The sequence below is a fragment of the Sciurus carolinensis genome, chromosome 2 (genome assembly GCF_902686445.1).
Source record: "Sciurus carolinensis chromosome 2, mSciCar1.2, whole genome shotgun sequence".
Classification (NCBI taxonomy): domain Eukaryota; kingdom Metazoa; phylum Chordata; class Mammalia; order Rodentia; family Sciuridae; genus Sciurus; species Sciurus carolinensis.
In genome coordinates, this window is record NC_062214.1 from 49,414,707 (window position 1) to 49,439,003 (window position 24,297).

Here is a 24,297-nt window from a genome sequence, read left to right on the forward strand (position 1 = left end):
GTCTTGAATACATAAGATTATAGTGGGCAGGTGGCAGGGGGATAGGGAAGAACAAGAGGCAAGCTAAGTGGGAAGAGTGGGATGCCTGAAGTTGATAAACAAGGAGGTAGACTTCAAGATTACTGAGATCAAGGAAGAATAATCTGTAAGGGGCAAAGAAGGGCAAGAAGTGGGCTGAGCCCTCCTTTCTGCCCAAAAGTTCTGTAACACAGCTACCCTGGGAAAAGATTTCAAGGTAAGTTGTGTCATCGCGGGAAACTGATTTCAATTCAGGTGGGAGAGTAAAGAATGTGAAGTTAGAGAGCATAGAAGAGCTTGTATACAGCAAAGAAAACATCTTAGACATCATGTGGTTGCCAGAGTCAGACACACACAAAAGCCACTTATGACATGGTGGTGGTCATCTATAGTCCCAGTCACTCTGAGGCTGAGGCAGGAGGATCCTTGAGCCCAGGAGTTCCAGGCAGCCTGGACAACGTAGTGAGATACTGTCTCAAAATAAAAGGGTTGTGGTTGTAGCTCAGTGGTAGAGCACCCCTGGGGTTAAATTCCCATATGCATAAAAAAAAAGACAGAGAAAGAGATACAGAATTTCTTGAAAGAAGCTGGGATACCTCATAGAACCAGGAGCAAAGCAAAGTTGCTATCGTCCACACCCCACCCCACCCGCCTCCAGGTGTCTTGCCTCTACATCCTCTCCATGTTCCTTGGCAACCCTTCTGTATGACTGACCCCCGACTCCCACACACACAAACTCCACTATATAACTTGAAAATACAGATTGCACTTTGCCAGTTGATGAAGTTAATGTAGCTACAGGCAAGGTTCTGGCCATGCAATGAAAACAGGAATCTAGTAGTTCTCTTGACTTTTTCTGATATAAAAGACAAATGGAACTGATTGTCCCTCCTTCCCCTGAGTGATCTTGGAGCATACATCTTTGGGGCTAAACAACACACTGAGAGCAGAAAAGCCCAAGTCAGTGGTGCTACAGACCCCACTTCCAACAACCACCTACATCTAGGCTACTTGTTCACTAAGGAAAATAGTCCCTGTATATCTGCCCCTGAGTTTGTGCTGCCCCTAAGTACCTCCTGTCTGACATGTTGGCATCCTCTGCTTGAAGATATGTCCATGGCAAAGGAGCATGACCTCAAACTTAGCTCTTCACTAGAATCCACACCCTATGACTACGTCCTCTTTATCCAAGTCCAGAGTCCTAGGCTAAGATCTGATGTGCCCAGTCAGTAAGGTACTGGGCTAATGTTTTGTGTTAGAGGACAGGATCCTGTGGCCTCCAGGAAACCACAGAGCTGATGAGGATTTGCAGGCGTAGGCAGGGCAGAACTGGCACATTGAATATATGTATTTTTGTCCCCATATGAAGCAGGTGGGTTAGAAGTAGGATTAAAAAATAGGCTGACTGGGAAAATTGACTTAATTGCCCTATTAGGGAAGATTTATAAGTCAGCCCAGACTCAATAGGAAGAGTTACTCAGTAGGAAAGACATTTTAGCAGCCAGCATCTACCAGTGTTGTGGATATCCATATTTGTTATGTTTTATAAAGTGAATTCAGCACCACTGTTCCCTCAATACTGACTTTTCATGATGGGCACAAGTCACTCATTAATCACATCCCAGAAACCATTGCTTGAAAGTAAAGTATCCTTTCCCATTTTGATGATTACCATTCTTTTTTTCTTTGGCTAAACAAACTTACACACACTTGTGGAAGTTCAATGTTTCTTTGACTCTCAATAATAAAAAGACCTGTGGTTTGGGTGAGGTAATGTCCTTTAGGATAGGAATTGGTCCCAGCAGTATTGGTTTATCCAGAAAGCTATGTGGCAGAACTTTGGGTCCAAACTTCTAGAAGTGTGGACTAGGAAACTCAAGATTACCCAATTGGTGACATTCAACATGAAAATTTCACCCTTTTGCAAGAGAAGTTGGTGATGCTCATTACTTCAACTGGTTTTTAAAGTCCTTAGGTTCTTACTGGTTTATTAATAGTGTGCTAAGACTGCCAACATCCAATTCTCTTCTCTACTTCTGGGCTGATTTAGAGTAGGATTCTTGCCCTCCAGCTTGTCATCTTTTTTGGTGTAAGTTGGCACCTTGTAATCAGGGTTCCAGTGGCACTAACCAATGCTTTTTGTAGTATTTGGAAAAAAAAAAAACTGCTACCGATGGGAGCTACAGCTCTTTGTTCAGCAACAGCCGCTGTGACAAAACCAAATGCAAACTTAGAGACTCACTTGTGGCCATGTGGAGGATGACCACATAACCTCTAATCAGGAAAATAGGGAAAGAAGTTCAGAGTGTCCCTAAAGTCTCTCCATATTCTTAAAAGGGAAAACAGGAAGCAGGACAGTTGAGCAAAATGGTGAACCTTCTCCTTACCCCACATGTAGAAATCAGGGTTATTTCTGTTTCCTCACTCCTTGCCCTCCAGAAAGCAGGGTAGGTGAAGACAAATAATTCCCTGCTCTGATATGTGTGAACCAAGATAGCACATATCAGATTTAAGGGCTGTCAACCCACGTGAGACCTGAGGAAGATCTGTGAATAAAAAGGTAGTTTCCAGCAGCAGTCATTTGTTGATGTCATTTGCAGTGTTTACCAGTGTGTGACTGCAAGCACAAGGCAAGCTCTGAACACTCACTTTCATTCCAGCAGGTGCGCTGAGCTCCTAAATCCTTACAGGGAGCAAGTCTGGAGCACAAGGGACTCAGAGGAAAGACCTCCTGAACCCACTGACTGATTTTTAAGTTGTTGCATTTTCCCAAAGGCACAGTTTTCTTGTCCTACTCTTTGTTTTTAACATTCAGATCCCAGAGAGACAGCACTAAATCAAAGATCATCTTCTCCTTCCATTCCCCATGCCCCAGTTCTGCTTTTCCAGTTGGCTTCCTCTGGAGTCCCCTGTGCCAGGTGGGCTGTCTTTGTGGTTAGCCTATAATAAGAGGGCTGCAGCCTTCACAGTGGCAGCTACTGAACTCCAAGGCACTACAGGAAAGGGAAAGGAAATGAGTATGCCAGGCAGCAATGGCCAATGCTCTAGCTGGCAATTGTGAGCTGTGGCTGTGGTTGACTGTTTGACCCCAGAGTGCTGAACTTTAAGAGAATTGTGCTTAACTTTGGACTGTATATGGCCAATGCCTAGCTGGCAATGTGAGCTGTGGCTGTGGTTGACGGTTTGACCCCAGAGTGCTGAACTTTAAGAGAATTGTGCTAACTTTGACGTATATTGGAATCATCTGAAAAGTCGGCATCCCACAGCGTGTGGCTTGGGCTTGGGAGTTTTAAAATTTCCCCGATATTTTTAAAGCCAAAGTGAGCATCACTGCTTAAAGGAAATAAGATACAGAGAAATATATGCAGCATTGCACCTTTAGGAGACTTGAGTCAAGTGTCCCTAAGATCAGAGACCCTAGAGAATCATCACCACCACTCTGCACTCGGGACCTGAGAGACTGCCTGCCTTCAGGTGACACCTAAGAAGCTGCTCAGGGATAGAAGGGACTTCTAGGACTTAAGACCCCAGTAAAGTACCCACCATCTGGGACGGGGCTCTGAAGGGCTGGGATTTGGTAGTGGGAACACAGATTATGATCAAGAATGGATGGGGTGTGGCATCTGACATACTGATAATCATGACCTTGGTGAAGTCAGCTAGTGAGGCACTAAGCAACTCAGTGAGACCCTATCTCTAAATAAATATAAAACAGGGCTTGGGAAGTGACTCAGTGATCAAGTATCCCTGAGTTCAATCCCCAGTACCAAAAATAAAAATAAAGAATTTAAATGAATGGAAAATAATCTATGCAAACACTAACAAAAAGAAAGCAGATATGGCTTATACTAATATCAACAAGATATGTATTGTAGTTTGATGTAAACTATTCCCCAAAGGCTCATGTGTTGAAGGCTTGGTCTCCAACTAGTGGCATATTGGGAGGTGGTGGAAACTTTAGGAGGTAGGGCTTGTTGAAGGAGTAAGTCACGGAGGGGTGTCACCTTGAAGGGTGCATTGAAACCCCAGCCTCTTCTCTCCTTTCTTGTTGCCTTGAGGTGAGCAGCTTTGTTCTACCATGTCCTTCTCACCTTCTGCGTTGTTCTGCCTCAATGCAGGCCCAAAATCAGTGGAACCCAGTGACCATGGATTGAAAACTCTGAAACTCTCAGCCAAATAAATATTTCATCCTCAAGTTGGTTTTCTCAGGTATTTGGTCATGGTGATAGAAAGCTGACTACAGAAAATTGGTACCAAGAAGTGGGACTATTGCTATAACTGTACCCAATCATGTGATTCAGGAACTGGCATGTGGGAGAGTTTGGGTAAGTTTAGATATGCAGGCTAGAGAAGCTCACCATGAGAAGCAGAGCTTAATGGGCAATTCTGGTGGGAGCTCAGAAGACCTGAATGCTGATAGAATGTAGACAGTAAAAACTTTGCTGCCGAGGTTTCCAATGAAAATAAGGACTCTATTGGGAATTGGATTAGAGACAATTTGTGTTACATTCTGGCAAAGAACCTGTCTACATTTTGTCCATGCCTTGAGGTTTGTCTGAGGCAGTTTAAACATGATGACTAATTCATCTGACAGGAAATTTCAAGGCAGCACAGTATTCAAGAATAGCATGGGTATTGCTGACTGCATTTAGCCAGATTTACCTTGAGAATTAGAAGCAAAATCTCGAGCAGATTTTAACAACCTTGCAGTTTGATTAGAAAAGGAGTCCTGTTAAAATTGGAGCCAAGGAGAATGTGGTTGCTGAAGTGATTAACACTATTAAGAAGCCAAATACTTTGTACAAAGACAATAGGAAAGTTGCCTTGAAGACCTTTCAGAATTTGACCAGACCCCACCCATCACAGGCTGAGGGGTGTAAAAGTGTGAACTTGTTTGAAAGTCTTTGAGAGAAAGTTCCTCTGTGCCCTTCTCCCATGGGGCCTACTGCCTAGGAAGTTGTTACCCCAGGATTCATCTCTCCATGTTCAGCCAGGCACTCAAGAGGCCACTGCAGTCATGTTCTAAGCAAGCCCAGTCATTGCTCCCACTGTGGCAGACCTTGGCATCATGGTGCTGGTTTTGTAGGCATTAAGAATATGAGAGTTGTGGAGTCACAGACCTTCCACTGAGTTTCAGAGGAAGGCCTATGAGGACAGGTAGTATGTGATAAGGACTGCAGTGGAGACCTCAGGAAGTTAAAGATGGCAAGAACATGGAATATCTGATAAGGAAAGCTGCAGACAGTGTACAGAGTCAGCCCAAGAGAGTAACCATGGGGCTACTGCTTGCAAGACTCTGGGGGCAGGGCTGCCCAAGCCTTTTGGAGCTCACATCACACCACTGAGTGCCAAAGATGTCAGACATGAAGCTACAGGATTTAATGTTTGCCCTGCTGGCTTTCAGTCTTGCTTTAGTCCAGTTCCTCTTTGCTACTTCTTATCTTCCCTTTTGAATGAGAATGTGTACCATGTACCTTGTCCCACCATTGTATGTTGGAAGTGCATAACTATTTTATAGGGGCTCACAGCTGAGTTGGCCTTCAGTCTCAGAGGAGACTTTGGACTTGAACTTTCAAGCATTGCTGGAACTATTAAAACTGTGAGGACTCTTGGAGATATACCAGATGCATTCTGCATTTAGCAATGGGCCATGAATCTTTGGGGCCAGGGGCAGAATATTAGAGTTTGGATCTGGAATGTTTCCCAGAGACTCATGTGTTGAAGGCATGGTCCCCAGCTGGTAGCACTATTGGAAGAAGGTAGAAACTTTAGGAGGTGGGAACTTTGGAGGAATTAGGTAATCAGGGTATGACTTTGAAAGGTGGTTTTGGGATCCTACTCTTGTTCTCTCTGCTTCTCTGCTTCCTGGCCACCATGAGGTGAACAACTTTGCTCCCTGTTCTGCCTCACCATAGACCCAGAATCAATGGAACCAAGAAACTACAGACTGAAACCTGCGAAATGGAACCAAAAATTAATCTTTTCTTCTCTAAATTGATTTACTCAGGTATTTTGACACAGGGATGAATAACACAGAAAATATACTTTAAGATAAGAAAAAGCATATTTAGAGAAAAGATGCATACCTTTTAAAAATTAAAAGAGTCAATTCATCAAGAAGTTAATGCAATTTTAAAAAGCATCTAATACACAACAATTAGGAAAATATAATTATGTTAGATAAATATATAAATATAGTTGCAGAGCAGACTTACTGAACTAGAAGGCGAACATAGGCAATCCACACCATAGTGAGAGATTTTAACATATGTCACTCAGAAACTGTCAATAAAAGTAAGAATGACACAATCTTGATTTGAACATGATCAGTAAACTTCACCTAGTGGGTATGTGTAGAACATTCCACCCCAGTGATTGCATATTTTTTTCCATCTCAAATGGGATCATTATAAAAATTGGGGATAGAAGTTGGACATGGTAGTACTCAAATGTGGTCCCAGCTCTCAGGATGCTAAGGCAAGAGGATCACTTGAGTTCAGGAGTTAGGGGAAAATCTGGGCAACATAGTGAGAATCCGCCACCCGCCCCCCCGCCATCTCACTGAAAAGTAAATAAATTGGTAGTAGGCTGAGCATGAAGTAAATCTCAACCGATTTTAGGAGGACTTAAATCATAGCAGTATATCCTCTTGTACAGAGGTTCCCTTGATGCTTTGACTATATCCATTGTTACTGTGAAACTTGCATGGTTTTTTCTTTTTCCCAAACTTTTCCCTGATCTTCTTTTCCCTGATCTCCTTCCTGATCTCTCCTCCCTAATTTCATTTTTTCTGAATCACCTCTTTAAAAGTTCCCTGTTCCTGCTGTTTGACAGAATCACAGCCTTTGTGACAGGAGTTCTATGTGTTTCTCCTTGCTAGCAAAGCAATAAACCTTTTTCCTTTTTCTCAAAACTGTGTCCTTGTTATTGGATTGGCATCAGGGACAAGGACCAAGCTATTGGCAACACTCTGATCATCATGTAAATGAGCTAAGCACCAGTTTTTTAAAAAAGAACAAAACAACCTAGAAATACCCACATGGTTGTTGTATGTTTTCTCTCATATGTGGACACTAGAACTAGAGATGAAAAAGGAAAAGAAACATGGGGGAGCTCATGAAAATGAAAGGAGATCAGTAGAGTAGAGGGAAAGAGCAGAAGGGAGGGAAAAGGGAAATACTGGGGAATGATATTGGCCAAATTATATTGTTATATTGTGTGCATGTATGAATATGTAACAACAGATCCTACCATTGTATACAACTGTAATACACCAATAAAAGAATATGGAAAAAAAAAAACAAAGAAAAAAACACCCATATGCTTGGTAATTTTAATAATATGTTCCTTTTCAATCCCTGGGGTAATGAAATCATAATACCAACTAGAAAATCCAGAGCCACACTCCTGCAGGGTCAGGGTACCTCTTGAACAAACCCTGCCACAGGAGGCTGGATGCCCATCATCTGCTTTGCAGCAATTTCTTTGGAGTAGCAGAGAGTATTACATAAATAACAGGTAAAGACAGAAAAGGAATCCTGGAAGCTGGAGAAAGAGGGAGTCTTGCACACAAACCCCAGAGCAACTCTGTTTGTTAGTTATTTCTGTGGTAACCAAGGGAGCATGTAACAGGCCCCAGAGGATAACTGTCAGCAAGCACCAAAGTGGAAAAGCAGACAGCCTGATCGTTTTTTCAGTGTCTTCATCTTTCAGTCCATGTCTATCGTTTGAGGGGGACAACTTATTTCCAGAATTCTGTCAGTTGTGTATCTGGTAGGATAGTTTAGAACCCACTCCCAATCCCCATTTTTTTTCCCAGTACATTGTGAAATAGGGATGTTATTTCAGTTTGAGCAGCTATAACAAAATACCATAGTCTGGGTGACTTAAACAAAAAGATTTATTTGTCAGTTCTAGAGGCTAGAAATTTAAAACTAAGGCACTGGCATATTTGATATCTGGTAAGAACATATTTCCTGGCTTACAACTGTCTGCCTTCTTATGTCCTCACATGGCAGAAAACAGACAAAGGAAGCAGGTTCTTTGGTGTCCTTATTAGGGCACTAATCCCATTCATGAAGGCTCCACCTTCATGTCCATCAACTCCCAAAGGCCCAACTCCTAATACCTTCACTTTGGAGGTCAGAGTTTCAACAAATGAATTTCAGGGGGCAGGAAAAACAAATATTTGGTGCATAGCAAAACTTGTTTCTACTTATCTTCGATAGGATGGTTAAAAAACAACTGGTGACTGGGTGTGGTGACATATGCCTATAATCCTAGCAATTCTAGAGACTCAAGCAGGAGGATTGCAGGTTCAAGGCCAACCTCAGCAAATTAGCCAGACCAGGCCTCAAAAGGGCCTGGGGATATAGCTCAGTAGTAGAGCACCACAGGGTTCAAGCCCCAGTACCAAAAAAATAATAATAATAAAGAATAAGAAAACAAACTGGTGGGGCCTGGGATACAGCATGTGATTAGCATGCACGAGGCCCTGTGTTCAATCTTAGACACAAAACAAAAAAGCAAAGAAAACAACAGAACCCAACTGGTATTTACAGACTCAAATTACATATTTCTTTTGTTTAATCCTGTATGCAGTAGAATTCCCAAATAAAATGAAGCAAAATATTATATAATTCAGAGTGTAACAGTGGTCCACTTATGCTTTGAATATAACCCTTGCTGCTGTGCCACTACAACTTATTTTTTAAATGGACACGTTTCTTTCTCTGCCTCTCTCCCTGCTCTTCCCTAATCTTTCCCCCCTCTCTAATCTCAGGGGAAACAGGATCACCTTTCTTCCCTATCCTAGGCAGAGTTATCTGTCCCTGAGTACATACACGCCCACCATAGGAACGAAGTAATCCCGACATTGGGGATAGTATCAGAAGATCTCAGAAATGTCTGTCTCCCAAATTAACAAATGCATGACAACTCCAGACAGAGAACAGGTAGAATGTAACCTTGAATCACCTCTTTAAAAGCTCCTGTTCCTGCTGATGGGCAGAATCATAGCCTTTGGGAGAGGAATCCCCTGTGTTTCTCCTGTGCTAGCAAATCAATAAGCCTTCTTTTACCTTTTTCTCAAAACTGGCTCATTATTGGATTGGCATCAGGGACAAGGACCCAGCTTTCAGCAATAAGAGTAGAGATTATTAAATTTCAAATTGACACACCTACTACCAAATAAAAAACAAACAAATCATCATCTTCAGGATGGTATTCTCTTGATCTAGATTTAGGTCTCTTCTTTTCCCCATCCAAGATAAGCATTTCAGTCTGCATGATGGCAAATGCCTGTAATCACAGAAAACTCTGGAGGTTGAAGCAGGAAGATTATGAGTTCTAGGCTAGACTCCAACTTGGTGAGTCCTGTCTCAAAAAAACAAACAAACCAAAAAAGGGTTGGGGATACAGCTCAGTGGTAGAGTGCCCGAGTTCAATCCCCAGTGCTAAAAAAAGAAAAAGAAAAAACAAAGATAACCAATTCATAGAGTTTGTCAAAGTTCAAACAGTTAAAGTGCCTTAAAAAAAATACAGGGATGTCAGTATCTTTCAAAAGTTCCCCCAGGAAGGGGCCACACAAAACAGGGATCAAGGGCACAAGCTGTGGGGCCAGATACCTATGCTGTGGTCTGGATCTGGAATGACCCCCCAAACACTCATGTATTGAAAGCATGGTACCCAGTTCAGTAAGTGAGTTTCAGAGGTGAGCTTGTAGCCAATGATTGAATCATGAAGGCTCTGACCTCACCAGTGGATTAATCCACTGATCAAATGGATTAATCCACTATATACTTCCGCCCAAGAGTTGAGCACTTCCTTCTGCCATGCCCTTCCACCATGAAGTTACTGCCTTGGAGCTGGCCAACAACAGACTGAATCCTCTGAAACCATGAGCCAAAATAAATATTTCCTCCTCTAAGTTGTGCTTGTCAGGTATTTTGGTCACAGTAGTGCAAAGCTCACTAACATATACATTCAAATCCAGCTTTTGCAGGAAGTGGAGAGAACAGTGTCTACCTGAGGTACAGGCAGCATGAGGGTAAGACAGGGTCACGGGCTCCACAATCTGTCACAGGGCCTCCCTTGCACACTGTGTTCAATAAATCTAAAAGTTTCTGTCACTGTTCCCTGACGTGGGGTATTATTAGGGCAGGTGATGCAGCACAAGCAGATCAGCTCTCAGAGAACTCCCACACCTCAAAGTAACCTCTACATGTTCCACAGCTAAATCTCCCTCTTCCGTCAGGGGAAATGAGAGGAAATCCATGGCACCTTTTCTTTACCATAAAATGAGATGCTGTGCGTGAACCGGGGATGAATGCACACCTGATGTCATCTCATGATTTACCTTTTGATAAATGTGGGCAGTCAAATCATGAAATGTTAGCCAGGATTTTTTTTTGTTTTATTTAAAATTTAATAGGGACTACTTTCCTTCAAGAATTAGTCATGCCAAAAAGCTGAATTTCCCTTTAAGCACAGCAACTTTTGCTTTAGTTACTTCAAATGGAATTATCTTAGAAGGCACAGACTGCTCCTTCCTAAGTCTGTGATTTGCCTTCCTGGCTCATGGTCATTACAAATGTAATCTAGCAAACTGGCCTGAGGGGCACTTATTGTTCAAACTGACAGTCTTTGAAACCCAGTCTGATGCTTTTCTGTGTGTTTCCACTTCTTAGGTGTCCCATCTCTGCCATCACTGTAGCTGCCTGATCTTCTCTCAGTGTCACAAGTTTGGGTGCTTGTCAGGAAAGAACACCAAAAGCAGGAAGGGAAGTCTGAGGGAAGCGTGGGTCCCAGCACTTTGATGGGGTCTCAGTTCACCCCTCAGGTTCCATTTCCCCTGTGTGGTCCTTTCTCTAACAGGCCCTACCTTTGGTGGCCACATCCTGCCTTATCCAGCAGGGAATGGGCAGTAGTCCCTTTACCCATGGTGTCCTTGTGTTCCTCAGTGGCCCTGATAGTCACATGGCCAGGCCTGAACCTGTCACTTAGGCCAGGGACTGTGATACTGGAAATGACCATCACAAACCCACCCTTGCACTCAGAGTGGGGTCACTGACAGAGTGGAGCGACGATGGCCTCCCACAGAAAATCAGGGATACTTTACCAAGAGACAGTGAGCAGGATAGCCACATGAGGCCCTGACCAGGGAAGGGTATGTGGCTAGACACAGTAGCAAATCCTACTGTGAATTCCCACAGGATTCAGAGGTGCAAAAACATCTTTTCCCAGTGAGTTGCTCTTCTATGCATTCAGAGTCTACCTCAGGCTGGTACCCAGGGGTCCTCCTAGCCTCCCTGCACCCCATCCCTGTGCTCATCCAAACTCAGTGACACGAGTAAATACCCCCTTGGGAATTGTCATTCCAGCTCCTACTTCTGAGGCAGCAGGTGTCCAAGCTTTGCAGAAGATGGCTCAGGTATGTTCTGATAAAAATCCTGCTGCTACATTTGGTGCAGGAGGCAGAAAACCTCACCTGACACACCTAGAGTGGGACCACCCTAGACCTGGGCTGTCCTGCTCATGTTTGCCTTCTGGCTACCCAGGACCTTGCTTCCTTCCTCACTTCCATTACCCTCTGGACCAGCACCACACACTAGACCTTTGTGTGGTGATGGGAACATTTGCTTCCCTGCTATCCAGTGGACATGTTGTAGCTACCGAACATATGAAATGAGGCTACAATAACTGAGGGACTAAAGTTTTATTAGATTTCATTTAATTTATAACTAAATAGCCACATGCAGCTAGTGTGTTGGACAGCACAGTAATCCAGAGCCAAGTAACTTTATCAAATAATAAAGATAGGTAAGCTGTTAGTGTATATTTACTCCCTGTAAGAAAAGAGACTGTTTTGTTTTTATACTCCTGGGGATCAAACTCAGAGCCTCACACTTGCTAGGCAAGCATTCTACCATTGAGCTACACCCCCAGCCTGGATATATTTTTAAGTGTTATCTTTTGAGTGAGTAGGCTCCGTCCAGTTTTGTCTCTAGGGTTACATTCAGCAACAAAGACTAGCCTTAACCAAAAAATCACATAAACAGAGAATGGACAAAATAAAGCTTTATTTGAACACACTTGTACATCATCCTGAGAGTTTACATCAGCAATGTAGAAACCTAAGCCATTTCACAAATAATGTTATAACTATAGTCCACCAAGTCCAGTGTGTGGCTCCTTGTTGCTAATGGTAATAAAGCACCATTACTCAAAGTGTGCGTACTACAGCCAGTGCCACATCTTGGGGTCACAGGGTACTTGCCTGATCACTAAGAGGCCAGCACAGCAAGGGACCATAGAAGGTGTTCAGTACCCCAGACACTCCCTGAACACCCACACAGCTACAAGGCACTGTGGGGCAAAGACAGGATGGCCTTTCCCTGCCTTCAAGGGCCCTGCTCCCTGATGACCTGAACCTGTGAGGAGCTCCTCACATGCTTTGTTACATTTAGCCATGAAATAAGCACTCAGTGGCCTCATGATTTACATCATTTTGCTAATATTCAGAGGACCTAAGGCACACTGATAAAGAGAGAGACTTGATTGGAAGCTCCAAATCTCATCATTGGACCATAGTAGTTATTGCTGCAACCACAGAAAGAAGGGCAGAGTCTGCAGGAACCCCAGTCAGGCATCACTAGTGCTCTAACAAGTCACCTGAGTTTTCACTGGCCTCTCTGAATAACCCTACATATTTGGAGCATGTTCACCAAAAGGCATGATACCAAGAGGCATCAAGGGTGAAAGAAAATCTTTCCAGATCACAGCTTAGAGAAAAAAACCCACAGGAGTAGCTTCAGAAATAAAGGTGAGCATGTTCACCCCGTTGCTTAGGAGTTAATTCTATTTATGACACAAATGAAGTACAGGAGAAACAGACACCAGGAAATGTACATCAAGTTGCAAGCTGGCAAGTTCTCAGGACAGTTGTGTTCAGACAGAGGTACAAACACCTGATTCAGATTTCCAAGCACATTGAAAAACAAAAAGCACATCCTCTGGTTGTCCCCAGGTTTCCCACCATGGAGGCAAAAAGGGAGATTTTTATTAACTGTTACAATGAGTGTATATAAGGAAATCATCACAGTACTTGAGTGCTTGCTCCCAAAATATAAAAGTATAAAAATAAAATCTCTGCCTTTTATATCTAAGAAAATTAGCAGAAAACGATGATTGCTTCCAGCTCTTAAGTCGTGGGAGCTGGTCACTCTACAACTTCTTGCCTCCCTGTGCTGTCTCGAAGCGACATAGATGCGGACGACAATGACTTTCATTCCTGGAAATCAAAGCCAGGATAAGTGGAACAAACACTACCCACATCTGACAGTACTACCTCTTCACAGGTTATATACCTCTGGGGTTCCCCCACATGGAAGAAAGGGGCTTCATCCCGACTTCACTCTCAGGGCAGTACATGTGGACTATGTGCTAGGACAGGAGTAAGCCACCTCAGGAGGACATGAAGGGCCTAGGCGCCGGTTGTAGTCCAAGTGCCCAGGCGGAAGTGTGCCTTCTCACTTGGCAACAGCCTGCTTGTCTTTGTGTTTCTGGAAGGTGCTCAGAATTTCTGTGATGACACTGGGGTCCTCCAGGGTGGTGGTGTCCCCCAAATCCTGGGTTCTGCCAGTGATGATCTTCCTCAGGAGCCGCCGCATGACCTTCCCAGATCGGGTTTTTGGAAGGCGCTTTACCACCTGGTGAGGACAGCAGAAGTGTCAGAATCGGGTATGTCTGGCTGTGCAGAGATAAGGGCTCTGCTTGGGGGAATGACCCCCTCACTGGGGACTTACAGTGGCTCACTGATATATGGGTCCACATCAGAGAAGTATGGGGTCCACACTCTCCTACAACTGTATCTAAACGTGGTGACCCAAAGGACAGCATCAACATGAGAGGCTTTGCTGAAGGCCACACCAGGCCAGGTCAGCTGAGCAATCCCCTCTGTCCTAACAGCTGTACCATGTGAGGCTCCCCAGGTGGCAGCAGATCCAAGCACACATACCTTATCTCCATCCCCAAACTGGGACTTAGTTGGTCTGTTTTACACAAGAGATGAGAGTCATTTAACAGAAAAATATTGTCTTGCAGTGCAAATATTTTAACATTAGCATTTTCAAAATAGCTATGTTCATCAATACAAATGGCAATACAATAAGAACTGTGTTTGGGATTTTTTTCCCCTATAACTTTGGTGCTGAGGAGTGAACTCAGGGCTTCATAAATGTGACATCTTTAATAGCAACCCTGTTTTTGGAAATATTTCTTTTCTTTTCTTTTTTCTTTCTTTTTTTTTTTTTTTTTTTTTTTACTTTTTTAATGGAAACATTTCACTTCACCTAAAAACTCCAGTCTCTAGGTCAGTAGTGTGAACTACCCAAACGAAGCTGGGCCCCTTCTTCCCCAGAGGACAACCAGCAACCCAGGAATCATAGTAGGGGAAAGTTAATGAAGAGAGAAATGAGAAAAGCTGAAGGGGATGAAAAGGTGGCCCACTTCTGACCCCTAGAGCTCTCAGATGAGCGACCTCCCTCCCCGGCACCTGGGGATGTGTTCAGAAAAACTTCACAGCTGGAGAACTCTGTATTCTCCACATATCTCTCTATTTAATATCCCTAATTTAGCTCAGTGGGAGAGCACTTGCCTAGTATGCACAAGGCCCTGAGTTCAATATTGTTATGGTCTGGATCATAAATGTCCCCTGAAGGCCCATGTGTTGAACACTTAGTCCCAATCCTATGGGGTTATTGGAAGGTGTGGAACCTTTAAGAGGTAGGACCTAGTAGAATAAAGTCAGGTCACTGGGGTTGTGCCCTAGAAGGAGATATCAGAACCCTGGCCCCTTTCTCTCTTTCTGCTTCCCAGCTGCCATGACATGAGCAGCTTGGACCCACCATGTGCTCCACACCATGATGTACTGTGCATCACAGACCCAAAAATAACAGAGGCAACCAAATATGAACTGATATCTCTGAAACCAAAATAAGCCTTTCATCTTTCTAAGTTGATTATCTCAGGTATTTTATCACAGCAAAGGAGAGCTAACGCAGATACCCAGCACTGCAAAAAATAAAATTAAACAATAAAATTAAATTCCTGGTTTTCTTCAGTGCCTAGTCCTGCACCTGAAACCAGCCTCCATATGCCAAAGTACAAGAACATTTAATCTTACCCAGAACTCTCCTAAATAGATGAATGCCATAAGCTTTGGGTGCTATAGATCCTCCCTGTCTCTCACCATTCATTTATCATGCAGGAAAAAAAAAATCACTAATGTCAGTTTTAACTTAAAGAAGAAAAATGTTCACAAAGGCATCATTACTTGGTCATCTTGGGAAGCAGGCTTAAAAAAGCAGTGCCATCTACTCACCAGAACCTGATCAGGTACAGCATATTTGGCAATCTTGGTGGCCACTGCAGACTTGAGTTCACTCACCACCATGTCCACATCACCCACATCATCTTTCAACACAATGAAAGCAAATGCAGCTGGAAGGAAAGCAAAGGTTTGAGGGTGTTGGGGGCCACAAGATACCTATCAAGGCACAATGTTATACACAAACTGCATAAATCCAAAAGATCTTTAAACCCTATGGTGGTGACATTATGGCAGCCAGTTTCCTGCAGTCCTAAAGATGTATGTCTGTTGCATGCAAAGTGACAGTGATTCTAACAGCTCCACAAGCATCCTGGAAGGGCAGTCATGTGGTTGAGAGCTTGGCACCACAGATACTGTGCTGACATCTGTTTGTGACTGAGGATATGTGAATTAGGTACTGTTGGCTCATCTGTGAGAGAAACCATGACATAGGCTGATGGACACAGAAATAGTCGGTGGACAATAGCCTCATGGGTATGTGGCCAATATAACATAGCAGCCACTTGCCACAGTGGCGGTTTAAATTTACATTAAATTAAATTATAAATGCATTTCTCTGCTTCATGAGCCACAATTTTAGTGCTAATCAATACCACATGTGACAGGGACTGCTGTGTTGGACAGACAGGTATAGATATAGAACAGTTCCATCAGGGTAAAAAATTACGCTGGGCAGCCCTGGCCAACCCGTATGTTAGTGCAAACACTATATTTTGCTTGTCAATATCCTAGCAAGTTACAGAAAGGATGTACAATGGATTCCACTATCACACAAGGATTTAACCCTATTGTTCTCCCACATGAATAGTCACTTCTCCAAAACAACTTGTGATACAACTTGTGAAACAACTTGTGTCCCTTCCCACCCACTTGTAATGTCCCTTCTCTTATACACTTTCTATATACATATGGGTAGCTCTCCTTATGGTTCATTTGCCTGTTTATTCCTGCACCAATTCCCCTCATCTTAATTCATTCTTCTGCTGGCACATCTTACCTAACATACTATGTAGTTCCCTCATTGACCATGTTTATTTTTGGTTTCTCCCCTCTGACTCCTCCCAGCATGATGGTTCCCTGAGGGTCAAAACTTTGTCTATTTTATCCTTGCTGTGACCCCAGCATCTGACACCATGCATGGAACACAGCAGATGCTTAACAGATGTTGTTAAATACATCAGTGGTGACTATTTCCTGAACAAAGTACAATCTGTAGAGAAGTACAGTTTTTGCCTATGCATATCACCTGGCAAACTTCTGTATACCCCTCAAGACCAGTGGCCCCCGTGCACTCTGTGATGCTTTTCCTGACTCTCCCCCTAAATCTATTCATGGTACATGCTGTGTAAGAGTCATTGTAAGTCCTACCACCCCCACCCCATCAGATTGTGAGATCTTTGCTGGAAAGAATCCCACTTTTGTCATCCTATTAGTTGATATGGGATTGGAAGTGAACCTGGACTATGGAGTACTGATAGAGATGAAGGGAGGAAACCACAAGGAAGGAAGAAACAGTTAAGAGTCAGAAGGAGGTGTACAAGGCCCAGGATGTCAGAGGCCAGAGGGATGAGACCCTGGTCAGAGGCTCACAGGGTCTGGGTCCTAATTAAACTATTCCCAGGGGCTCCCCTCACTCAGACCAAGTACAAAATAGAGGGTGTGTGGATGGATACATAACAGCAGTCACAATCAGATTTGGGGCTAAGAACTATTTTAATGAGTTACTCATGAATTTTAGATAAATAGATGCTCAAATTTGTTAGAAACCAGGGAAATGCATATTATTACACCCATGAAATATATATTTTTCCCCATCAGTCTGGCAGGTATTGACAGGCCAGGCAATACAGACTTGCTCAGGATGAACAAAGGTGCTTAGAGCTGACGGGTATGGGAAGTAGCCCAAGAGCCCCAAGAGCACTGATTCAGGTGCCCTGTAGCCAGGACTCTCTCCTCTGAAAGAGCCTCAGAGACACCTGTGTCCTGGGCAGAGCCACCCCAGGAGAGGACAACCCCAATATGATCTACCAGACCTAAAGCTTCCCTATGAAAGACAGTGACTACCACAGACCCCCACATTTTGCTTCAAGTTTGCTTTCCAATGTGCCTTCCCTAACTTTGCACTTATTTTCTGGGGTTTTTCCAGGGGCTGATGAACCCCCAGGACAGGGCAGAAGGTACCTGGGATCACCAGCCCCTTTCAGCAACACCTTTGTCCTCTCAGGGGCCCAGACCTGAGGAGGAAGCACTGCTCAGCCATGAGACTCAAACACAGTCAGCTCCCACAGCTTCTAAATTCCAGAAATGCACCAGTCCTGAGGATCTCCAGAGGTGAAGTCTAGACTCCTGCCACTGTGAGATCCCTTTAGGAGTTACCCAAGTTGAAAGTGAAGAACTTTCCCACCCGAACCCCCAATTCCTGCCCCAATTATGTCCAGACCGCACCTCTGCAGGGCACTGCCACTCACAGCTCTCTCACATGCCAGTCCTATTAACAAAGCCACAGCAGCCTCATCAGCACATCCGTTTCATGGCAATTGAAAATGCTGTTTTTGAAAGCACTTACATGAATTTTAAATTCTACAATGGGTCAATATGAAGAAAGTACTTGACGGGCTGGGATGTAGCTCAATGGTAAAGCATACACGTAGCATACACAAGGTCCTGGGTTCCGAGCCCAGCGCCAAAACAAATAAAAATAAAATAAAGTGGTTCAGAAAATAATGGAAGAGTGGTACACAAATGTGACAGGGAGGCATATGATATTTGGGGACACGTTGTAACACAGGATGTCCCTGAAAGAAGGAAGGTGAACACTCAATCCCAGGTCACTGGGTAGGGCGATCTGCCTGTCCAGCAGTGCCCTGGCACAGGGTCAGCTTGTGTCTGGGTCACACTACACCAGGTCAGTGTGGCCACTACTGACCTGGCTTCACAACACTCCAGCACTCCTGCCCCTCCCCAGACACAGCCACTTAGGAATCAGATGGCTTTGGAACAAAGTGTGTCCTCTGAGAATACCATTCTGATCACTCATTTTACCTCCCCCAGCATGTCAACACGCAGTGGGAATCACGGGTTAGGTTTCTCCAGAGTCCAGAACAGAAGAGGTCCATGCCAGACACTGTTCCTGCACTATGACATACAGGCATGGAATAGGCAGAGCTGGCACGAACACTGAACAAGCAGGTAAAGAGGGGAGGGCCAATGTGGCTGGACATTTTCTTATGAATGCTCTGTAACAGGACTTGGACAGTGCCCCCCAGCCAGATGCACCAGGCACAGAGCAGGAAATTTCCCAAGACCAGTCAGGGGTCAAGCAGGTCACAGCTTCTTGTGTGAGTGTATCCTTAAAGGTCAGTGAAGCCTGGGTATTTCAGCATTCACCCTAGCCTAACATGCCCAATGTCCAGTTTCCTCACCCAAAATCTTTGCTTGAGAAGAAAAGCAATGGCTTGACCCATTTAAAAAAAAAAAAAACCTATCATCCCACCCTCCAGGTCTACTTCTTTTATCAGGGTGCCTGAGATGGACGTGAGATCAGGAATCAAAGAAGAATGCATCCCGCAGTCACTCACCTTCCCCTTTGATGTCATGAGGATAGCCAATGACGGCAGTTTCCGGCACTGCAGGGTGGTCAGCCTGTGCATGACAGAGAAGAAAAGGGCAAAACGTGGTGACCCCAGGGTACTGAAGGTGACTCAGGTTGTACATTCCCACCCTAATTCAGAGGTCAACAGAGGCATCACAGAGGAACAGTAGCAAAGAAGACCCAGGCCAAGCTTACCATCGCATCCTCGATCTCCGCAGTCCCCAAGCGGTGACCACTGATGTTGATGACATCGTCCATGCGCCCTGTGATCTGGTAATAGCCACCCTTGGTTCTGTGAGCCCCATCTCCTGTGAAGTAGTAGCCTGCACCACACAGGGGGAACAGCACCAGAAACTTGAAACCAGACACCACAGAGCTTCCGGCTTCCACAGGACACACAGCGAGACCTACATCCCAACCTCACTCTACAGACCAAAGCTCTGAAGTTAGTTCTTGGCTGAATTCCTGGCCTCCTGGTTCTATCAATTCCTAATGCAGACACCTCTAAATGGCACCACACTTGACTGTGTGCCAGTGAACAGCAAGCGGCACTAAACAACAGAACATTGATCATGTAAAGACTACAAATGCCCAGGAAGCAGAACACACACAAGCAGCACCTTCAAGAAACTTCCCCAAAATGAGTCTCAGCACCCTAAACTTAAGACTTATTGAGAAAATTATTGGTTCCAAAAATATAGGGAAGATGGCATTTATATATACTTCTGATCCAATAACACAAAAGCAAACTAGGAAAAAATTAAAAGTAAACTGCACCTCAGATAGAGCATTAATCTCCAGGATATATAAAGAACTCAAAAAATTTAACACCAAAAAAAAAAAAAAAAAAAAACAAGTAACCCAATCAATAAATGGACTAAATAATTAAACTGACACTTTACAGAAGAAACACAATCAACAAATACATGAAAAAATGTTCAGAATCTCTAGCAATTACAGAAATGTAAATCAAAACTACTCTAAGATTTCATCTCACTCCAGTCAGAATAGCAATTATCAAGAATACAAGCAATGATAAATGTTGGTGAGGATGTGGGGGAAAAGGTACAGTCATACATTGCTGGTGGGACTGCAAAATTGGTGCAACTACTCTGGAAAAGCAGTACAGAGATTCCTCAGAAAACTTGGAATGGAACCACCATTTGACCCAGTTACCCCACTCCTCGGTGTATACCCAAAGAACCTAAAATTAGTATGCTACAGTGATACAGCCACATCAATGTTTACAGCAGCTCAACTCACAATAACTAAACTATGGAACCAACCTAGATACCCTTCACCAGAAGAATGGATAAAGAAAATGTGGTACCTATATACAACGGAATATTATTCAGCCTTAAAAAAGATAAAATGATGGCATTTGCCGGTAAATGGATGGAGTTGGAGAATATCATGCTACAACAAATAAGCCAATCTCAAAAAAACAAAAGCCAAATGTTTTCTCTGATATGCGGATGCTAATTCACAATGGGTGGGGGCGTTGGGAAGAGTAGAGTTACTTTGGATTAGGCAGTGGGGAAAGGGAAGGGAGCAGTTATGGGGGTAGGAAGGATAGTAGAATGAATCAGACATTAATACCTTATGTTCATATATGACTACACAACTGGTGTGATCCTACATCATGTACAACCAGAAGAAAGAGAGGTTATACTCCATTTATGTATGATGTGTCAAAATGCATTCTACTGTCACATATAACTAATTAGAACAAATTTTTTAAAAAGTAAACTGCAAGAAAACTCCCAGCCTTCTTGACAGTTTTCCAAAATGGTTTCTTCATTCATCTTTCCTAATAGTTAACAGGATGCCCACCACAGGCCAGGTGCTATACTTCCAGGTTTCACACCCATGTCCACCAAGCCCCACAGAGGCCCCTGAGGTGGGACTGACTTGCATGATAGAGATAAGAGAGGTAAGGAAGGTAAAGGGAGAGAAAGCTGGATTTAAATTCATACCTCCAAAGTGCCTATTCTTAACCGCTGTGTTGCAATGCACTCAACAGGTATTAACTTAAAACATTCCAGCAATCCATGGAAATATGATTCCAGCAATCTATGGGATAGGCAGGAGAGGCCCTGCTTCAGCACACTCACCTGGATATGCCTTGAAGTAGGAATCTATGAATCTCTGGTGGTCACCATAGATGGTCCTAGCCATTCCTGGCCAGGCCTGGGAGATGCACAGGGCCCCAGAGACATCGCTGCCCTCCATGATGTTTCCCTGTAGACCCAGGGAGACGTGTGTGAGAAAATGAGACTAAAATGGAACAAGTGAGAAACTAAAAATCAGCTTGGCCCGAGGCAGAAAAATGATAAGCCAGGGTCCAAATGGAACTGCCTCAAGCCTTCCTCCAGAGGGCACCTAGGAAAGCCCTGGGCTCACCCCACCCAGTGATGCCATCAAATGTCTCTCTGAGAGGGGGCTGCAAGGAACGCTGGTCTGTCCTCTGCAGACCAGACCCTGAGTGTGCCCAGTGAGAAGACGGGGCAACAGGAGAATACAGCTAGGTGCATGTGCAGAGGAACAGCCTCTGCAGGAACCTCACACACCTTCTCATCCATGAGAGCAGGGATGATGCCAAAAAAGGGCCTCATTGCCATGCCAGGGAGGATTTCTGCCCCTTCTTCTGAGGGCCGAGGTGCAATGCAGATGCCTCCTGTTTCTGCGGGGACAATGAGAAGAAATGCCAGATTAGCCTGGGAGTCAGTGACAAGTTTGTCCAGAATATATCCTCAAAGGAAATGTGACACATCCTCTGTGCTCTGCACCAAAGTGGGAGGTGGGTGGGACCATCCCTTTCTGGGGAAAGAAAATGGCTCCAGTAGCACAAGGACTTTTGTCTGGGGCAAACTAGGTTTAGGTTGGGTCCCTCCATGGGGACACAAGCAGAACCCTAAGGCAGGGCTCAGTCTGGAAACTCCACATTCTGCAGCTGGGGCAGAGGCCTCCCTCCACTCAGTGACCCTTCTGTGTCAGGTCCTGTGTGAAGTAGGAGAAGGCACAGTCCACTCACACAGCAAGATAGAGGAAAAGAATTGCTCTGGGAGTGTGTCCACTCAACACAGACCCAACGAATAAGAGATGCCCACAAAGCCTGTCCTCATGTCATCTCACCCACTGGCTTCTATTAGCCTGCATAGATGTGTATCCTGAGACTCAGATGTAAAAGGATCTCTATCTGTGCCTTTCTGAATTAACAAGGACTGTGCTATTCAGAACATCTCACTTGCGGCCACTTGAAGAATGATACCTTGGAGAGTTGCATTATTTTATCAGCAGTGACCTCAAACATCCCAGTACATCAGACATCCCAGAGAGGAGGGGACAAATCAAAACAAAATGTCCACAGAAACACTTCCATTTCCCACTAGAATTTAAACTTATGGTCCCTTGAAACACAGAGCCCTGCCCTCATCAGATGTACCAGTGTTAGAAAGGGACAGACCCCTTGGGGCTGGGCATGTAGCTCAGTGATAGAGTGCTTGCCTAGCGTGTGAGAGACCTGGGTTTGATTTCCAGCAACAAGAAAGAAAGAGAGGGTGGAAGGGGAGGAAGGAAGGAAAAGAGGGAAGGAGGGTTGGAAGAAGGGAGGGAAGAAGGAAAGACAAGGAGAAGGAAAAGAAAGTGAGGCAAGGCAAGGCAGGAAGGGGCTTCTACAAAGAGAAGTGAATACTGAGCACTAACTACATGCCAGGCCTTGGCCACATACCCAAGTTGTGTCATCTCATTTCATCCTCACCTAGGGCTTGTGAGGGAGCACTCACTTTACAAGTGAGGAAACTGAGGCTCACAAGATCTTATGGCTGGAAAACAGCAGCCATGTGTTGAAGGAATTCAGGTACATGGTACCCAACACACTTGCTTCTGATGGCTCAGACCTTGGTGTTAGCCTCATCCACTAGACCCTCCAGAATCAAGGCTTAGACTGGAGACCAGCTCCCTAGACCGTGTCTCCTCCTCCTCAGGGACATTCTCACCTGTCTGCCACCAAGTGTCCACCAGTGTACATCTGCTGTCCCCCACCACCTTGTACAGCCACTCCCAAGCTTCATGGTTGATAGGTTCTCCCACTGAAACCACACAAGAAAGAAAAAAGAAATTAACAGACCTCAAATAAACCTGAAACTAAAAGGAAGAGATTGTCAAGGAGGAAAGAGTTCTATAATTTTTCTAAAGGATATCTAGAGAGACCTGAAAAGCTGTTTATGGTCATTGGAGAAATACAAATGACACCAAGGTATTTTCTCTACTAGGGGGTCAAAAAGCAAAAAGTCATCAAGAATGTGAGAGACACAAGTATCACGTACACTGTAGCAGTACAATTTGGTACAGAAATTGGGGGAGAGATTGCATATTTATATTAATATTTAAGAGCAAACATATCCAATACAACTATTTTAGACAACCATTTAGAACCAAATGTTTTAAAGCTAAATATAGGGCTGAGGATGTAGCTGTGGATGTAGAATGCTTGCCTAGGACACATAAGGGCCTGGAATCCAAGCCAAGTACAAAAATAAATAAATAAATAAATAAATAAAATTATAAAATAAATAAAGAAATATATATTTACCCTATCACCCCAAAATTTGACCCTTGACACACTCCCCAATAGTGTAGATACCCACCAAAAATGGACACGTATGGTCCTACTATCTCTGTTCTGAACAGTCAGAAACTATAAACTGCCCCTCAAGAGTAGAATGGATAATTAATTATAGTATATTTGTACAATGGAATATCATAGAGCTGTGAAAATAAACAAACAAACCTCGACTACTCACAATAGCATGCTGTTTGATCCCATTTACACAAAATACAAAACACACAAATTAACCAGGCACAGTGACCCACACCTGCAAACCCAGCAACTGGGGAGGCTAAGGTAGGAAGGTCACAAGTTCAAGGCCAGCTTCAGCAACTCAGTGATACTCTACCTCAAAATAAAAATAAAAAGGGTTAGGGATGTAACTCAGTGGTAAGGTTCTCCTGGATTCAATCTCTAGTACAAAAACCAAACATCAAAACAAACAAACAAACAAAAATTCCACAAAAATTAACTCACTGTGAGAGAGGTCAAATAGCAGTAATGGATGGGGACACTATATGGAGCCTTCTGTATTCTGTTCTATATTCTTCTATTTCTAGAGTTTGGGGTATTGGTCATTGATATAAGTATGTAAGTAAACATTCCTCAAGCGGAGCCCTTGACATTTGTACATTTTACCATGTCTTATACTTCAGTGGGAAGGAAAAACAAAGTGCCTCTGCCCTA

The 24,297-nt window shown here is 43.9% G+C and overlaps 1 protein-coding gene across 1 annotated transcript in view; it reads right to left on the minus strand.

Moving 5' to 3' along the window:
* Nucleotides 1-12,076: 12,076 nt before the first annotated feature.
* The window catches only part of Acss1 (acyl-CoA synthetase short chain family member 1), a 60,462-nt gene continuing 48,241 nt past the window's right edge, over nucleotides 12,077-24,297 (minus strand). The window contains exons 8-14 of the mRNA XM_047539142.1: nucleotides 23,000-23,092; nucleotides 21,572-21,684; nucleotides 21,116-21,242; nucleotides 19,197-19,324; nucleotides 18,988-19,051; nucleotides 15,401-15,519; nucleotides 12,077-13,727 (exon numbers count right to left, since the gene is read on the minus strand). Coding sequence (XP_047395098.1) covers nucleotides 13,548-13,727; nucleotides 15,401-15,519; nucleotides 18,988-19,051; nucleotides 19,197-19,324; nucleotides 21,116-21,242; nucleotides 21,572-21,684; nucleotides 23,000-23,092 — 824 coding nt within the window. The 3' untranslated portion in view covers nucleotides 12,077-13,547. The remainder of the gene's footprint in view (nucleotides 13,728-15,400; nucleotides 15,520-18,987; nucleotides 19,052-19,196; nucleotides 19,325-21,115; nucleotides 21,243-21,571; nucleotides 21,685-22,999; nucleotides 23,093-24,297) is intronic.